Source organism: Labrus mixtus, chromosome 5, assembly GCF_963584025.1.
Source record: "Labrus mixtus chromosome 5, fLabMix1.1, whole genome shotgun sequence".
Classification (NCBI taxonomy): Eukaryota; Metazoa; Chordata; class Actinopteri; order Labriformes; family Labridae; genus Labrus; species Labrus mixtus.
The window spans coordinates 22,245,801-22,262,532 of NC_083616.1; the positions used below are offsets into that span (position 1 = coordinate 22,245,801).

At 39.8% G+C, this 16,732-nt stretch overlaps 3 protein-coding genes across 7 annotated transcripts in view; 2 read left to right on the forward strand and 1 right to left on the reverse strand.

The window, feature by feature from the left end:
• ikbkb (inhibitor of nuclear factor kappa B kinase subunit beta) overlaps nucleotides 1–3,263 on the forward strand; it is a 21,282-nt gene extending 18,019 nt beyond the window's left edge. Inside the window, exons 20-22 of the mRNA XM_061038587.1 lie at nucleotides 132–226; nucleotides 574–667; nucleotides 838–3,263. Of these exons, the coding sequence (XP_060894570.1) occupies nucleotides 132–226; nucleotides 574–667; nucleotides 838–897 (249 nt within the window). The 3' untranslated portion in view covers nucleotides 898–3,263. The remainder of the gene's footprint in view (nucleotides 1–131; nucleotides 227–573; nucleotides 668–837) is intronic.
• vdac3 (voltage-dependent anion channel 3) lies at nucleotides 2,403–11,964 on the reverse strand. 3 transcript variants are annotated; one of them, XM_061038593.1, is made up of 10 exons: nucleotides 11,827–11,938; nucleotides 7,541–7,653; nucleotides 6,135–6,206; nucleotides 5,890–5,939; nucleotides 4,732–4,884; nucleotides 4,581–4,633; nucleotides 4,227–4,454; nucleotides 3,922–4,072; nucleotides 3,554–3,611; nucleotides 2,403–3,457 (listed from the first exon to the last, which is right to left on the reverse strand). In XM_061038593.1, exons 2-10 carry the CDS (start codon nucleotides 7,647–7,649, stop codon nucleotides 3,366–3,368), a joined length of 966 nt encoding a protein of 321 aa, XP_060894576.1. In that variant the 5' UTR covers nucleotides 7,650–7,653; nucleotides 11,827–11,938; the 3' UTR covers nucleotides 2,403–3,365. The 3 variants fall into 3 exon arrangements, with proteins under 3 accessions (XP_060894576.1, XP_060894575.1, XP_060894577.1); XM_061038592.1 differs by lacking the exon at nucleotides 11,827–11,938 and adding an exon at nucleotides 9,677–9,710 and having other exon boundaries at nucleotides 7,541–7,651; XM_061038594.1 differs by lacking the exon at nucleotides 7,541–7,653 and having other exon boundaries at nucleotides 11,827–11,964.
• Nucleotides 10,193–16,697, forward strand: enkd1 (enkurin domain containing 1). 3 transcript variants are annotated; one of them, XM_061038590.1, is made up of 9 exons: nucleotides 10,193–10,253; nucleotides 10,692–10,738; nucleotides 14,357–14,447; nucleotides 14,553–14,777; nucleotides 14,881–15,053; nucleotides 15,140–15,295; nucleotides 15,517–15,659; nucleotides 15,779–15,915; nucleotides 16,008–16,695. In XM_061038590.1, exons 3-9 carry the CDS (start codon nucleotides 14,363–14,365, stop codon nucleotides 16,166–16,168), a joined length of 1,080 nt encoding a protein of 359 aa, XP_060894573.1. In that variant the 5' UTR covers nucleotides 10,193–10,253; nucleotides 10,692–10,738; nucleotides 14,357–14,362; the 3' UTR covers nucleotides 16,169–16,695. The 3 variants fall into 3 exon arrangements, with proteins under 3 accessions (XP_060894573.1, XP_060894572.1, XP_060894571.1); XM_061038589.1 differs by lacking the exon at nucleotides 10,193–10,253 and having other exon boundaries at nucleotides 10,448–10,738; XM_061038588.1 differs by lacking the exons at nucleotides 10,193–10,253; nucleotides 10,692–10,738 and adding an exon at nucleotides 13,139–13,295 and having other exon boundaries at nucleotides 16,008–16,697.
• Nucleotides 16,698–16,732: the final 35 nt, after the last annotated feature.

Here is a 16,732-nt window from a genome sequence, read left to right on the forward strand (position 1 = left end):
AGGTTCGGTTAAATTCACCTCGTTCTAAAAACGCAAACACCAAGAGACTGTGATAAAAGCAGAGCAACTTGTTACCTCCTTTAAAAATCAGGTGCTGTGCTGACTTCATCTTCTTCTTTTTTTTTGTGCAGAGTAAAATTCCCAGCCCAGTGAGTGGAACTCCTGATGGTTTACGGACCCCGTCTTCAGGGCCTCTGCTGACCCCAAGACACAGCTTACAGCAGTTGTAAGGCCACAATCTCACACACACACACACACACACACACACACACACACACACACACACACAACAACAACAACAGGCAGAAAACTCAAGCAGACCCTGACTGGGGAAAAGGAGAGAGACAGAAATAGTGAGACGGTCTGAAGGACGGACGGACGGATGGGGAGATGGACAGACAGCTACAAAAGAAAACAACAGAAGTTAATTGAGACTTATCTATTTTCTATAGGACAGATATCATCAGCAGAACCTCTCATGTAGGCAAACATACATCTCCTGTTCACACACAGATGAACTATTATCAGATGTGTGGGTATCATCCTCATGAATCACTGTGGGTGTGTCTGCAGTGATGAGTCTCTGGTGGAGGAGAGCAGGACGTTTGAGAGTCGACTCCAGAGTTTGCTGCATGACACCATCCAGGAGTCAGATGGCAGTATGGAGGTACTCACTCACACACACTCAGACACACACACACACACACACACACACACACACACGTGGTTCTGACGTCAAACAGATGTCTAATGTGGTTTGTTGTTTTTCTCTGTAGACTTACGGCCTGTAGTTTAATCACAATGACAAGAAACACAACCTTTTTCATTGTGTCTTAGATGTTGAGCGAATGGACGTGGATGCACGGCGGACAGAATTTCTCCAGTGACCTGTCCTAAAGGAAGTCTTCTCTTTGCTTACATTTGGTACTCTACTGCCTCAGTGTGGACAGGGTGTCAAATTACACAGCAGTAGGTTGCGACTGGTTTGTTAAAGAATGGGAATGCTGTAAGATACGCTGGCTCATCCTTGCTAACCAGATGAGGGAGAAGGTGCTCAACACTGCTGTATGGATTTTAAAGCCAACCTGTTTCATACATTTCTCTCTGATTAGGATGTACATCAGAGGACTTTATTAAAGACGGACTGTAGTTATGTAGTTGTTACCCATTTGTTATTAGAACAAAAATATGTGAACGTCAATTAAATGGGCAGATCGTAACGAAAAGAGAACATTGAGTAAATAAAATATGAGCGTATCTTCTTTATAAGAGGAACGGGAGCAGCCAGCAGAAAATGATGTCCAAAATCTGAAAAGTGAATCTCCTTTTAAAAGTGTCCTTAAAACAGCTCAGAAACAGAAAGAGCTCATTTTCTCCTCAAGTGAATAACTGAGAGTTCATGAATGTAAATGTTTAACCAAAAAAAAACTTCTATTGTGTTTAAATCTATATATTTTAGGTTTGTTTCATCGGTGCTGTAACTATTTTATAGATATCTCTGACTGTTATGAATCTAAATATATTGTGTATGTACATTTCTCGCATTGGACCATTTAGAGGAAAGTAAATGAATGATGTTTATAACTGTTAAAGGACCGTTTTGACCGTATGCTGCGTCACGGTGTGAATTTGATCCTTTTTTATTTTTTGATACTTCATAAAAATTGCGAGAAGGTTTGGACATCAGAGTAGACCATTTTAAAACCTGGTGCTGTTAAGCTCCCTGTGATAATATCTGGTGATTTTAATCCCATTGAAATTGAGTCTGTCAGGAGGTTAGGTCATTAGTATAGTAAGCATATAATAGTATAATAAGTGATAGTGTTCATTTCCATGGTTAAAAACAATAACAACATATTGTTGTTCTCTCTTGACTTGGTGCAATAGGGTTAGAAAAGTTGATTATTTGTGATCTAAACCTTTATTTTGAAACATTTCCCTCTTTTTCTCAAACTATGCAAGACTATTGTCAACCTTTATGCATTCTGATAATCAGTGAACACGACTTTAAAACTAATTATATAGACTAATGTGGACTAGCTATTTCCTCTACCTCCGTTATATTCAAGCTCTGAGTGCTTCAGCATTCATGCGGCTGCTTCATCTACTGGAGGTGATCTTTACTATCTGTGTTTCACACAAAGTGATGGGAAGTTATACATGTTGTCTGTCTGTCCTATTGTTGTCCTTTTGTGTTAATGATCTTTTTTTTTTTTTTACCTCAAAGCTGTAATACCACCATAATGTGATAATGTGAGGGACTTCAATCATATTTTACAAAACAAAAACTGACATCAACTGATTTTTATCTTTGATTCATCCGCTTTTTCTAAGAGCAGGGTTTCCTCTCCTTTTTGCATTCTCATGTCAACAAAAATAAAAATAAAGTCCACTTCAAGATCTTTGTGGTTAACATTCTTTATTCCTTTAATTCAATAAAATCAGTTTGAGGTCCTAACAGTTGACTAAGGCTCCTATACAAAGCACAGCACAGATAAAGTGAAATGTAGTGGTAAAGGTTGAACAGGTACAGGAGACAAAACCAGACAAAGAGGTCACACGTAGCTCCTGAAAAAAATAGACATGGAGGCAACTGAAGGTCCACAGTATAAAAACTGTGTTTCTGAGGTCAAACGGTGAACCAAAGTCAGTCCACTTAGTCTGAGAGGGAGCAGCTGCTCTTTGTCTTCTCTACTTAACTCCCTCAAGGTTTTATTGCGTCTGTTTACAGTCTCTGTACTCGTCAGTTTGACACTTAAAACTCAGAAAGCGTCCCTCAAGTCTTAATAGCATGCAACAAAACCAAAACAAAACCAAAATAAAAGGCACCCTCTACTATATTTTTTTGTCTAAAACCCAGAGTATATCAGAACAAAGATGAGCTGACCACACATTCAAAATAAAAAGGTGCTTTTAATCCTATTTTAGAAACAACACAGATATAGCTGACACATACTGCTTTATTCAAAGTGCACTTTGTCCTATTCAACTGGTCAGACGTAGCACATTATCTGGCAAACAAGGTTTCATTTTCAGCTGTTGAGTCTGTTTTTTGGTGTTTTCTGATAAAAGATGCTTAAAAGTTGTTACCTGTAAATAGTGTATATTTTAAAAAATAAATCTTGATTCATTTAAAAGTTACAGTACTGGAGGTTTGTGAGGCTGCTTAGGGTTACAGGGTTAAGGCCAAAGAACGTGTGTGTACGTGTGTCAGACTGAGAGGGAAGATGTGTTTATGTATCGCTGAGTGGACCTTTTTTTTTTTTTTTTTTTTTAAATGTTTTCACATTTGGGCTCTGTTATCTTCTTCTTCCCCGTGTTGCTGTCCTCGCTCTCCTTTTTGTCTGTTCTCCTGCTGGATCTTTTTACGCCTCCAGCTCAAATCCCATGCCCACTTTGTGTCCACCGCCGTTCACGTTTTTCCCGTCAATCAGGCCTGAGAGGGTGAGCTTCACTCCTGCAGGGAAGAGAGTCAGGTTGTGCATGAAGTCGCCGTACATACTGTATGTTCATTAGCTTCTGATGAAGACAGAAAAAAATAGGTGTAGCTAACCTGGCCTGAGGGTTTGTGTGTATCCTACTCCAACAAGGCAGGCGTTGTCAACTTTGGCCTGTGAGGAGAAAAAGCGTTGCACAGTGGTTAGATGATTTACAAAGCATTAGAAGACAAAGGAGAAATATCTTCACAACCTATGGATTATTATGATGTTACTACAAACATTCATGTCCCCTTAAGAATTAACTGCAATAACTGTGACTATCCCGTTATCAGACTCCTAAAGTCTGTCCAAAAAATACTTCTTTTTTTTCTAATCATACAAAAAAATTTCTCTCTGCACTTTAGGCATAGTCCATGCAAACTCGATTGCTTTTTTACAGTGTTTTCATTAAGGATCCATATCATTTGCAGTTAGTTCTTACAGACAGAGAAGCATCCTTATCCAGCTGGTATTTGGCTCCAATTCCGAAGCGTGTGTTGTTGCTGCCGGCTGTCCAGGCCAGTTGGACCGCTGTCTCCAGGTTGCAGTTCACCTTCTGGTAAATGGAGCCACCAAACTCTGTGCTATCATTACTGAAACAAGACAGTGGAAACACAGATAAATACATGGAGATAAGTGGCAGAGGATATTACTCTGAACTTCCCGTTTCATCCTGAGGGAAACATTTCCTCATTCAGTGTATCACTTCCTGTTCGTGCCTGTCTAAACTGGGATACTGCGACTCACACGCTGGTGTGAAGCTGGAAGTCACCGGCCTTGTATCCAAGGGCAAAGTTGTTCTGGGTCAGTTTAGATTTGGCGGTGTCGAAAGCCAACTGGTAGCCGGCCAGCCAGCCCTCGTAGCCCAGCACAGCGGCCCCGTGGACGGTGGGACCGGCCATGTCGAAGTCAAGGTCGCAGCCCATGTTGACAAAGTCACGCTTGTAGCCGGTCTTCAGCTTGGCACTCTTCTTACTACCGGAACGAGGAATCAAAAGAGGGTAAGTCATCTAGATAGCAGCAATAGATCTGAAATGATTTTATTGTCTGTTTATTCAGTCGCTTAAATGTCTACTTTTTTTTTTACAGGATTGCTCTTACCCAGTATTGGGCACAAATGACGTGTCCAGACTGAGCTTCAGTCCCTTAGCCAGCTACAGACAGAGAGGAGACAAAGATCTTGATCACAAAAAACTGTCTTAAGTAAACAACTGGATGATTTATACCCTTGAAAAGACTGTTTTAACTCTACCTGGTCCTCAATAGTGATTTCTGTGGTGAGAGTGTTGTCTGTGTTCCACTTCTGGGTGAAGTTGAGTCCCAGGTCGCTCACTTTGTACTTGGTCTCCAGGTGGCCTCCTGACTTTCCTGTGTCCGTGTTATTGGAGCCGGAGGTGGTAAACTCCTACAGGACAAAGATGGAAAAAGGCGATTGGTAGGTGGTTGTGGATTGAAAACCGGGGAATGGAAGCAGAGGGTACGTTGCCTTTTTAAAGAACAAAAACAGACGCCAGAGGCAGACGTTGCTAGAAACACAGAGAGAAATAGGATGAGGGAAACAAGCATTGCTTTTTTTTCACTTTTCCTCCGCCAGACAATCCCACTCAGGATTGGACAACTTATTCACCTTCTTGGCTACGCCTTGAAGATGGAGAAACAAGTGTGGAAGGAATCGTGAAAATACGGGCAGACAGTGAGGGAGAGGTTGAGTGCATTTGAGGTTCAGTGTTAACGGCTGTAGCAGCTTGGGGAATGGTGTCACTTTAGACAAACTAACACTTGGCACAAAGCCTGCACAAATTGTCTGCACACAAACACATAACTGGTATCACGGGCTTACCCAGTAGTGCACCTGTGTTTAATCATTACATATGCACACCCGCTCGCTCTTACCATCTGACGGCAACGTCCAAAGAAGAAAGCGGAAAAAAAGGAGAGAAGAGAGAAAGTTAGGGAGAATCACACAGAGTTTACATGCAGACATTTATTGGCTCTCTGAGAAAATGAAAAGCAGCACTACACAGAGCAGAAATCTGTGAGTTTGGTTACAGAGGGAATAGTTTAGACGTTTTTTTTCCATGAGGTTTGAGAGCTGTGGCATTTGTGGCTCTGTGTACAAGCACTCGTTCTGGTGTCAACAAGGCAAAAGGGACACGCAAGCATGTCTGAAGCATCATGATGCAAATTGTAGCTTGAGGAAAAAGACTGAGGTGTAAACCTGTCAGAGTGTTTCTCTTGCTGACTCTGTAGGTTAGACTGAGTACATGTCAGGCAGCAAAACTCAGTCCGACATGAGGTGCTGCAACGCCATGAGTCAGCCATCACCGCTACTCTACGGCGTTGAGGAAGAGGCCTGAACATGCAGCGTGGGCATGCAACACGCCCAAAAAGAGACAGCAAAAGTACTTACAACACCACTCTGAGCCTTGGTCTTAACGTCCAGCTTGAGAATTCCATATCCTGCGGAGAAAGAAGGTCAGGGGAACGTTAAAGAACAGAAAGGGAAGGACAATAACTCACAACCTTTAGCTTCACAGCATGTCTCTGAGACAGCTACAGCAAAAATAAACAGTCTGTAACAGCCGTAAAGAGACAGATCAAACTAAATTATCTCGAATCACAGATTATATATATATAACTTAAAAGTTGAATTACCAAAGCCCTTGCTGAAGATGTCTTTGGCGGATTTTCCCAAGTCTGTGTATGCAGGGGGGACGGCCATTGTGCCTAGAGAAACAGAGCAGTTTTTACAATTTCTTTATAACGTACAAATTCACACTTTACAATATCATCAATCAATCCAGACTATTAAATGGATTCTTTTGATCTTCCATAAAGTGGAAGGCCTCACAAACTACAAGTTTCTTTCAAAAAGCAATAATCAGGATTGATACAGTTTCTAGCATATACGAGGCTTAAAAAAAAGTTCATCCTGAATTTCCCATTATGCAACTCCATTGTGTCTATCATTTCCCAAATGAGACCCCACATCTTTACACTATCCACTTAACACTTTTTTTTTTTTTTTTGCTTAAAATAATTAAACTTTTTTAATCAATAGAGCATTTATTCAACATTACATGCAAAATTGTCAGAAAGCTCCTTCAAATCAAGAAATACAAGGTGAATACCTCTCACAACTACATGGAGCTGAGCTCTACTGCAGAAGCTGAGCAATACAACTCAGTTTATACTCTTAAGAGTACTACAATATATTCCCTCACAGAAAGTGTTTACTACCAAATATTTACTTGCAAACATACATCTGTACATTTATTTGTCTCGGTTGGGAGACCCTTGCCATCTGGAGGGGGCCTGTCTTGGTGCAGCTGATATACTGCTTCTCTCCTCCCCATAAATTACCATGTGAACCCTATTGATTGCCTGGCAGTAATCCATTCGCAGGCAGCAGAGGTTGTTTAACTTATGGAGGAAGGGACCAGAAATGTGCTGGATTCTTTAAAAGATCTAATAGCCATCTGACAGAAAAATGTTGCAGCCGCACTAACTTCTATATTGCACACTTATTGCATCCCCATATTGCAATGCTTGTGAATTAAAATACATTTAATATGTATGATGTATAAAAGAAGAAATACTACCCATGCCATTGCAATAGAGCTAACCTAAGCAGAAGCAGGTTCTGTTAGTCAGCATCTACCACTCCTGCATCACTGCACTGCACCGGGCCGCACACAGTCATCAGGGTCTCCTGGGTCTGAGTGTGTGTGTGTTCACTCTTTGTGTGTATGAAGGAGACATTTTTTGACAAGGTGACTTTGCCAGAGCATTGAGAACATCCTGCATTCACTTAGCTGGTTTAATGATTTACTATTGACTCTGATTTTGTCCGGGCTTGTCTTGTTGCTCCCTCCACATCAGTTGCAAAAATATTTTTTCCTGCACAATCCAGGCTTTCTAAATGTTCTCACTGCAATCAGACCCTGTATTATTAATAAAGGGAAGAGATGAACATTTCCACTTCCGGCAGCCAAAGCTCAATCCAGGGACCCTGATGATGCGTCATCTGTCTCTATCTAAACACACAGCCCCCCACTCACCATGTCCCTTGGGTGCGTGGTGTTCACATGTCACACACTGGCCTTTGTTCACTGCTTGCTTGCCATTTCCTGCCTTTTCCTTCTGCACCACCACTCCTTTCTCTGCCATGTCTCTTCAGAGGAGAGAAGTGCAAGGAAGGACAACACAAAACTTTGGCAAGCGGTGCAGTACTGTTTGGACAGCACACAATATGTGGGTTTGTCTGCAGCTACTGTGTAAGCATGTCTCTTTTAGTTTAGTCCTTTCTATGCAAAGAACTGGTCAACCATTGCATCACATTATACGGGCCAGCCCATAATGAACATGTGTACTTTGTGCACAGCATTTGAACATGATAAGGACTGCGTACAGCCCCTGTACAGCACTGAGAAATAGCATTTTTATCAGATAAAGAATACAGATTAGCTCCATGTAGGGAACAAAAGGATAATGTTTCCTCCGTGGCCCTTACAAAAGAACATACAAAAAAACAGCCCATCGTCAGGTAAGCACCATCTGTCCACAGGTATTACATCAGCGGCATGTTACAACAGCAGTGATGCATCTTGATGTCCCACTGTCATTAACCTATCACATGGCACCCTGAGTCCTACCGCACAATAATCTCTCTAATGCATTTCCACATTCAGAGAGGGGTGGTTCCAAATCCTATAAGTATTTATTTGTAAGATGAAATAGTCATGATTAAAGAAGCAAACTGTTGGAGCTCATGTTCAGATATCATCCGCTGACACTTTTTCAAACGCCAATAGCTAATTGATTTTGGCCACTTGTTTATAATGAAGACAAATATATAAAGTTTTCATATCATCACACTTAAATTGGATTTGGCCTTCTTGTCAGCAAATGATTGCCAATTTAGACATTCAGCACTTATTGTGTAACATTGTCAGTCATTTGCAGTCATTTTTCTTGCTAAACAGCAAATGTAAATGCACGCTTTTAGCTCTCTGTTTTTGGGCTTCCTGGTGAAAAACATGTCTCTTTAGCTGGTAAACGCTTCATTATGTTGATGTTCACTTGCTAGTTTCTAGTGTCTTGTGTGCTGTTTGTGGTCGGGAAAGTCCTTCACATTGAGTTATCATCAGACACAAGAAACTGTCGCTCAAGAGAGGTGAAAGTCAGTTTTTAACGTATTGTTGTAATAGAGCTTAGTAATGAAATGATACTTATAGGCCATGGCTCCATTAGGCCATGGAGAGTTGCAGATTCAAATGATAATTCTCTGTAGGTTAATTTCTACCAGCTAAACAGCAAAGTCCACTGGGCAGTCATTTGAGTCGAGTATACAACTGCAGTTCCAAGAATGACCACTTGAGGCATGTGTTTCTAGCCCCCCATGTTAAAGTTTCCCCCATTTACAACACAAATAAACATTTTAGAGCCTGGCACTGGTCTTTATATCTAATTTTCTTATTCATAGCAACTGAATGGGAAGGAGTTTATATAAAATTTACAGTTTAAAATTATTACAAGACTTAAAAAATGTGCATAATAAAGACAAAGTGACTCTCTAAACGTGTGTGCGGTTAGCTTTCTGCTGTAGGCACAATGTAAGCTAACTGAAGAAACCGAACTCCTAAGTCTTCTCTTCCAAAAATTGTCACTTCATGACATAAAAAAAATCATGACAACCGCAACCAAGAGCTGTACTTAGGGATTAAAAGGGATGGTCCACAAAGCAAATGGATGATGTTAAAATGGCAACATTCAATTCCTACCTAAAGTCAATGCTACAAGCGTATCCTTTCAAAATTATCTTTACATATTTGTTTGGTACATTGTTGTGATAAAATAAGCTGTATATACAAAAACGATTGAGCTAATCATCTCCATCAAGACTTTCATTGGTTTGATTATAAGTAAAACATAAGTTAACCATCGCAAAATAAGGTTTTTGTTTTAATCCTAAGGAAAATAACCAAATCTGATCAGAATTGAGCCACACTTGAGGGTCACCACGGTTTATTTTCTCAAACTGAATGCGCAAACATGTGTACTGGCCCTTTAAGGCCTCCATCTTTCTCACACACAAATTTCAGCAAATAAATCACAGCATGTGTCAAAATGTCCTGTGCGTCTCTGCTGTCAGTCTTGTAGTTTTTCAAACAGTCAGGAAATATGTGCCAGCTGACCTGTCTTTTTGCTGACCATGTGCAATCCCAGGACTGAATTTGTCACCTCACAAACTCTCCTTCTCGTCGTCCTCCTCACTCGTCCACAACACAGTCCATTTTAGTCCCTGTCCCACCTCCTTGCTTTCATCCCTCAGTCTCAACACTCTGCTCTAAATTTAGCTCAGGTGAACCCAACACTACGACACATGTGACCAGGATGTCACTGGGTGTCCTTCTCCAGGTTCAGCCTATTAAAACTCCCATGATTAATCGTTAAACGTATCTGTATTGTACCTCCAGACCATTAATATACAAACACATATAGATACCACACTTTAATGCGCTGTAACCAGGTGACAGTCTTGACGTGGCTCAGAGGGCAGACAGACAGCCGTAAACAGCAGAGATATGTGAAAGTAAAACATGGACCTCACAATAACAAGAGGGTGCTATAAAGTTGTCAAAGATCCAATATATAGTCGAATGATTTAACAAAACAAAGTCTACATTATACCATTTTTTTTTCACATGTGCTTAATTAGCCTAAGGACATAATGAAGTGTATACAAAAAGCAATTAAATGCTTGAGGTCAAGGTAAGTATGCTTTGGGTGTTATTATCATGTCTGTACTTAATATTCAAGTGCTGCTGTTAATATGCTACATGTATGCTAAGTAGAATAACTATAAACTGCCAAACCTTTGGTTACAACATTTCTCAGTTGAAATTGTATCGTGTTTCTTTTGGTTACTCAAACAAAACAAAAATTCTGATTCAAAACTGATTCAATTAGCAATCTTCATCTATATATGTCACGTTTGGTAAATATATTTTAATAATTATTTAAATACTTGATTTCCCTGTATTCAATGTGTCCAAAAAAAAAAAAAAGCAAATGGTGTGTTAATAAATGTACCAAGGTCATTTGAGCAAGAAATGTGACATTTGTTCTATAGCGGAAAAGGGAGAGGATTTGTAAGTTTAAAGATGATATACCCTTTGCTAATGAACTTTAAATTGTCCTCGTTAACAGGCAGTTACCCAAAGGGTGGACGGATCCTCAGATAAGGTGAAACCAAGGCAAGTGTGTGTGACTTATAACGGGAGGAATGTGTTTGTGTGTGTGAGATAAGGACAAGTGCAGTCAAGTTACACCAAGACAATTTAAAGCTTGAATGTAAAGTGCTTGAGGTATTGATGCACTTGTTCCATAGTGTCTGTTCAGAATGAGAGTCACATCAGGTGAGTTATTTTGAGGTAAACAGAGACCACAGCAGTGTACCAGCTGTCTTTGGGTCATGTAGCTTGTTGCATCAGCATTGCTGTTATTTTACATTGTTGTCCAGCTCTGGAACAATAATCATTTTGATAGGGATTTTCTCCAAAAGAAAGACAATTTTCCACCAGCATAAATGAAAAAAAAAAAAAAAAAAAAGTACATCCAAGCGACTAACTTGTTTCGTTTAGCTGGCCATGATGTTTAATTTGCCTAACAAGAGCTCAGTGTGGGTCATCTGCACTCAGCGTCTAGACCGTGCGTAAAGGTAGTGCCAAAAGATCGTCATCGCAACGTTGCTGTTCGTGGACATTGTGCTTTTAAATGAACATTGAGATAAGAAAGATTTATGGTATTTGTCCCACCAGCGGACGAGAAGCCAATGTTTGATTCTTTGCCAGATGCGTCCGACTCTGCTTTCTTTTGTTCCTGCGTCTATCTGGTGTCTGCTAGAGGAGGTTAATCAACACTGCAGGAAATCTTCTTAAACTTCTTCAACGAAAAACAGATTGTATTCTCAGTTTTAAACTGTATGCACCTCAATATTCAAATATTATATTTTAAAACATTTTCACAGAACGTGACCCCGTTATGTCCCATAGAAACCGTCACATTTTGGTCAAAAGCAAAAAACACTCCCACAACGGAGATGAGTTTATAGTAGTAGTATATACAGTTTCATGTAGATTTTTTTGGATACTAGTGGGATATACAGGCCTGGACTGGCACTCAAACCCTGGCATACCCGCAGCTACACAGTCCCACCTCTTTATGTGTGACTCATGTTTGCCTGAGAGTCAAACGACAGTTGACAACAGCGTAATCGTCATGCAGATAATACAACATAAAACCCCCCAAAAAAAGGACTTTGCAAAAGTGATTTATTCCTTACCTGAATTTGCGAGAGGAGCGTGTAGTTTCTCAACACTGTTCGGTGCGGCAGGGCACAGTGAAGGAGAAAGCAGAGACAAGCACACTGGGCAAGCGCAAGTCAGACCTCCGATCGAGGGCGGGGCTGTTGTGTAATTGTCATTGGGCCAAAAAAATAAAATAAAAACTTGTACTGTTTGTAAACGTTTTGCTCACATGGGATTTTTGTGCGTTTAGATTTTAAAGACTTAAGTGTTGGTCAGGGGTTCAATTTGGGGGAGGCCAATCTTTCAAAAAAAAAAAGATCACCCAAAAATTGTAATAGAAAAGTGTTCCGTATTTTTATAGCCTATAGTTGATTAGTCGTATAATAACCTACAAAATATAATAAGATTAGGCCATACCTCCCAGTGCATTTTTTTCTGTAACAACAACTGCATTTACGGGCTACTTATGCCACAATGTCAAAAAAAAAAAAAAGTCAATTGACTTATGCTGGAGTATGCGAAAACTATTTTTAAATAAATTCATTGGTAATATGAGTAAAATCCCTGCAATGTCAAATATTTATGTGTATATATATAATAATATATAATATTTAAATGTATGTATTTATATTTTGACAGTCTCTGCAAATGGGTAACATCAGTGGCTGTACTCTGGAAATACTGCATTTGTTTTTGTTAAGTGTAATAGGAGCCTTGGACCACTCGGGGGCAATGATCTACAGCCAGGTCCAGGTCCTCCTATTCTGTTTCTTTGTCCTGTAAACGGCCTGCCAGGCAGACCCTTCTCCAGGCTGACCCTTCTACGATTCACTGTCCTGTACACTCCAACAATTGAATGATTAGTTTCAAAATCGATACATAAAATGTTAGAACTAAAGCCATAGCTGGTGTTCTGGTATGGTATTCATGATAAATAAGGAGCTGGTATTTGGAGTTAGTAAACCTGTCAGACTAAACACAGGGAAACAGAACTGCAGGCTGAGGAAGGATTACAGTAGAATTACACTTAGTAGAGCCGATAACTGCACAAAGGGAGGTAAACACCTGCTAGTAAAAAAAGGCTTGTTAGGCCTTAACAACGATTAATTAATTGTAAATGGTTATTTATCAGTGCTAGGGATTGCTTTAATTATTTAGGTATTATTATTTTACCATTGGTGCGGGCATAGGCATTATCTGCTATCACTTTATTGCTTGTCTCTGAACCAATGCCTGCGTCACACATTTAACGAACACTCACTGACAAAATGGTTGTTATTAAAAATAATTATAACGCATGAACCCCTATGAACTCTTATGATACATGAGATGGAGGTCATTTCAAGTTTGATAATTAGCCCTTCTCCGCTCTATCAGATCCAGTTCTATGTGCGTCTGCACCGTTGCCATGGTGAGGAACATTCGAACAAGTGTTGATACCTCGATCAGCGTCATCAGTGCGCGTGAACAAAATCCCCAGCTGATAAAGAAGCCGATATTAAAGGTAAATTAATTAACTTATGTATACATTATATATCTCAACCGGTTGCCGTTGTTAATTAGGTGGACGGCAGATGTTTGAAATATATTCCGTTATCTGCGTGTTTAGTTTGATGTCGTCGATAGAGCCTCAGTTGAGATCAACATATCTGGCGTACTTTACAAGCTGTTTCACAATAATGTGGCATCGTTTGTGAAGCTTGGCGATGAGAAAAGATGATTTGTAATTTTAGAGTTATACTGGACGAATAATATCTATTGATGTCCGCATAATATTCTGTTACTGTTTATAATGACTAGTGTAATAGAGTATTAAATGGTGTTAAATAGTTTGAGTAGTGGTGATTGTAATTTGTTTATCTACTCGGTGACTGTAAATAGAGATTAGTTAAAAGCTAATGTGTCATAAATCATCTCTTCTCATTTTAAATTATGTGTTTTCCATTCATTTAAACTAAAACAAAAATGATGGGGGTGCAGGTATTTTAATAACTGTTCTTCATAATGACTCATTCATTCATTCATTTACTAGTTTTATCGATTTGTAAACCAAACAGCTCTTCCAGCAATACAACTGTACACATGCAAATGAAATGTCACATAGCAATTCAAATACTCTTCTGTATATCTATAACAGCACCTGCATTCCTACAGAAATCAGTGTTACTGTCATGCTTGTTATTACTTAACACTAACCAGTCTTCAACTTGTCATTATTTAAAATAATAATAATATCTTTATTTATATAGCACCTTTAAAAACAAATGTTTACAAAGTGCTGTGACAGACAGAGCAAATACAGCAAAACAACAACAGAACAGAGATCGACAGAGAGGGCAAAATTATAAAAATGCAAATAACAGGAACAATATGGAGTCAACATGCAGGTATGGAGAGGCAGTTCAGTACAGTGAAGGAAATTAGTTTAAAATCAATCAGGAGAGAACAAAATTAAAATTGAGGGAGAGTGGGACGACATCACATAATATATGTTTGTTATTTCTTTGACTTTGATAGTAACTCTTTGTTAATATTGAATTTGTTTACATTTTTTATAATGTACAGCTTCAGATGTGCGAGGGACCTTCATCCATTTCTGGCCCAATCCCACCTGACCCTTCTTTGTTTCCTCAGTACTACAAGCGACCTGCTTCAGGTAAGATGCCACCATAGGGCTCTCCTTTATTAAAATCTCCCTTTGAACAGTCTGTGTAAACATAGGCCCCACGTGCTCTTGTATATCTTTATCTTTTTTATCAAGCTCGTGGTCGTTTAGAGGGACACCACAATGGGACTTTGGCCTTGCTCTCAGGGCCACTTGCTCCAGATCCGGTTTTGTACCCTGGCTGCTACAGTGCTCGTTCTCCAGCGCATCCTCCTCGTATTGGCCCCAATGCTACCCATATCCTGGAAAGAGGACAGAGAGGAGTAGTGGGGGAACTACTCAAACTAGATGGTGTCGCCATTACCCCTGTTCCAAAACAGAGTAAGTGCTATTTGTGCAATGCACAAAAGAATGGTTCTGTTTTTTTCTTGCATTAAGACCAAACAAAGAAATTAAGACAACTTTTGTGTTTCTTTTCCTTCAGAAAAACGGGTACAAGATTTTGGCAAAGAGAATGTACTCCGGCTCAGAGAAATCCAAAGACGCTGCAAAGAGCAGGACGCTGAGAGATCCCAGTCTCGTCCAGTTCCAGTCAAAGCGCTCTGGACCTCCTCCAAATACCAGAATGTCCCATCCAGGGTGATGATGCAGCTTCAAGTAAGGAGAACTTCTACAGAAGAGTGAGGACCTTGAGTTATGAATATTTCCTCTTGATTCCCTTTAATCCAATTTCTTTGATGCAGGTTTCTAGTTCAACTGCTAAACCACCGTGTCAAAACTTTCTGAAGGCCCACTCCAAAGGGGGATCTGCTGCCACCCCAAGACCACAGTCCGATACCTCTCTGGTATTTTTGAAACGCCCCGCATCCTGCAACTCTATAGAGGACCAGAACCTGGAAGTGAGAACTGTTTATAAACATAAATATATCAGACAATGGGTAGAAGAAATGCTTGCGCTATTTTCCTCACTGAAAGAAGATGAAAGAAAAGTGAATGTAACCCTTGTCTTGTGTTCCTCTTTTTATCAAACAAATAACGTAAAAATGAATCGCCCAAATTCCTTATCATCTATAATTTTTCCCTTTATGTTTTAAATCCCTATCTATATATGTGGATGTAGTTACAGGTGCAAGGCAGGACCATAGACTTTGTTAAACATAATGCCCGGGCTGCAGGAAAAACTGTGCTGCGTCGGTCCCAGTCACTGACAAACCTCGGAAATAAGCCGATCCCCAGTGCAGTTAAGGGTCAGGTGCCTCAGTAGTAAGTATTATTGTGTCATATTTCACCCATTTAGCCTAAGATCATGATCACTATTAACTAGAAACCCCTTTAACCCCTTAACTGTTGTTGGTTGATATTGTTCCATCTTACAATTCCAGTCTTGAGGAAAGGAAGGCGCAGTGGCAAAAAGAGGAGGAGGAGAGGAAAAGAAACGCTCCTGATCCTTCAACTCCAGCTGGTCACACACTGATGCCTGAAAGTGAGAGACAGGAAACACTGAAGTCCCTCAAAGACAGTATGTCTCCCTTTATCTCTGTCCATACATGAACAATGACATCACTATTTGCTACTTGTCTCTCTAATTGTTATACTGCTGATTTTCCCCAGCGCATCGCTCCCTGGTCACTGAGCTTCTGTCACTCCCTCTCAAAGCTGACAGCCTGAGTGTTCGCTCACGTCGAGCTCATCTTGATTGCAGGCTTTCTGAAATTGAGGAGGCCATTAAGATATTCTCCAGGGACAAGGTTTATGTTAAAATAGATTCCTAACACACACAAGGAGGAAGAGGAGGAGGAGGAGGTCAGAGATGGAAGAGGAGGAGATGGACCTGTACATACACTGCTTCATCGAGATTCATTTTTATGTGTGATTACATTGGGTAACTTGTATAAAATAGATAATTATGTCAGTTTTTGTAAATTTTATTTTTTATTTTTGAATCTTGTAAGTTCTCTGTTAAGTGGATAGTAGGTTATATGATGTCAGATTTTGAATTGAATGATAATCAGTTACTTTGAGAACAATATATGCAACTGAATAAAAGCAGCTAATTCTTTGATGGGGAAAAAAAAATAACAGAACCACTGTAGCTTTAGTAGTTAAAATCCATACCTAAAAGTGTCATCTGATTTGTTATTTTCTTTATGTAAAACTAGCTGTCGCTTTTGAAAATGAATATTTTTTTGTGATGTCATGTACATGTGTATTTTTGTAAGAATTGGGCATTAAAACGTACCATGCAATGCAATGCACTGTCGAAATGGTTAAAAGCTCCAAAAAGATGCATTTACTTGAAAGGTGGGACTTGGTAACCTCGCCGCATTGGTACCATA

Bases quoted from the DNA above. Each gene is read 5' to 3' on its own strand.
- vdac3 (XM_061038592.1), bottom strand. The intron at 4,885-5,889 runs GTAAGTACTTTT...TTTGTCCTGTAG, and splicing joins CCAAGGCTCAGAGTGGTGTT to GAGTTTACCACCTCCGGCTC. The intron at 3,612-3,921 runs GTAAGAACTAAC...TTCTCCTCACAG, and splicing joins ATAAGGATGCTTCTCTGTCT to GCCAAAGTTGACAACGCCTG.
- enkd1 (XM_061038588.1), top strand. From the start codon at position 13,179: ATGTGCGTCTGCACCGTTGCCATGGTGAGGAACATTCGAACAAGTGTT. The intron at 15,660-15,778 runs GTAAGTATTATT...TTACAATTCCAG, and splicing joins AAGGGTCAGGTGCCTCAGTA to TCTTGAGGAAAGGAAGGCGC. The intron at 15,916-16,007 runs GTATGTCTCCCT...GATTTTCCCCAG, and splicing joins ACTGAAGTCCCTCAAAGACA to CGCATCGCTCCCTGGTCACT.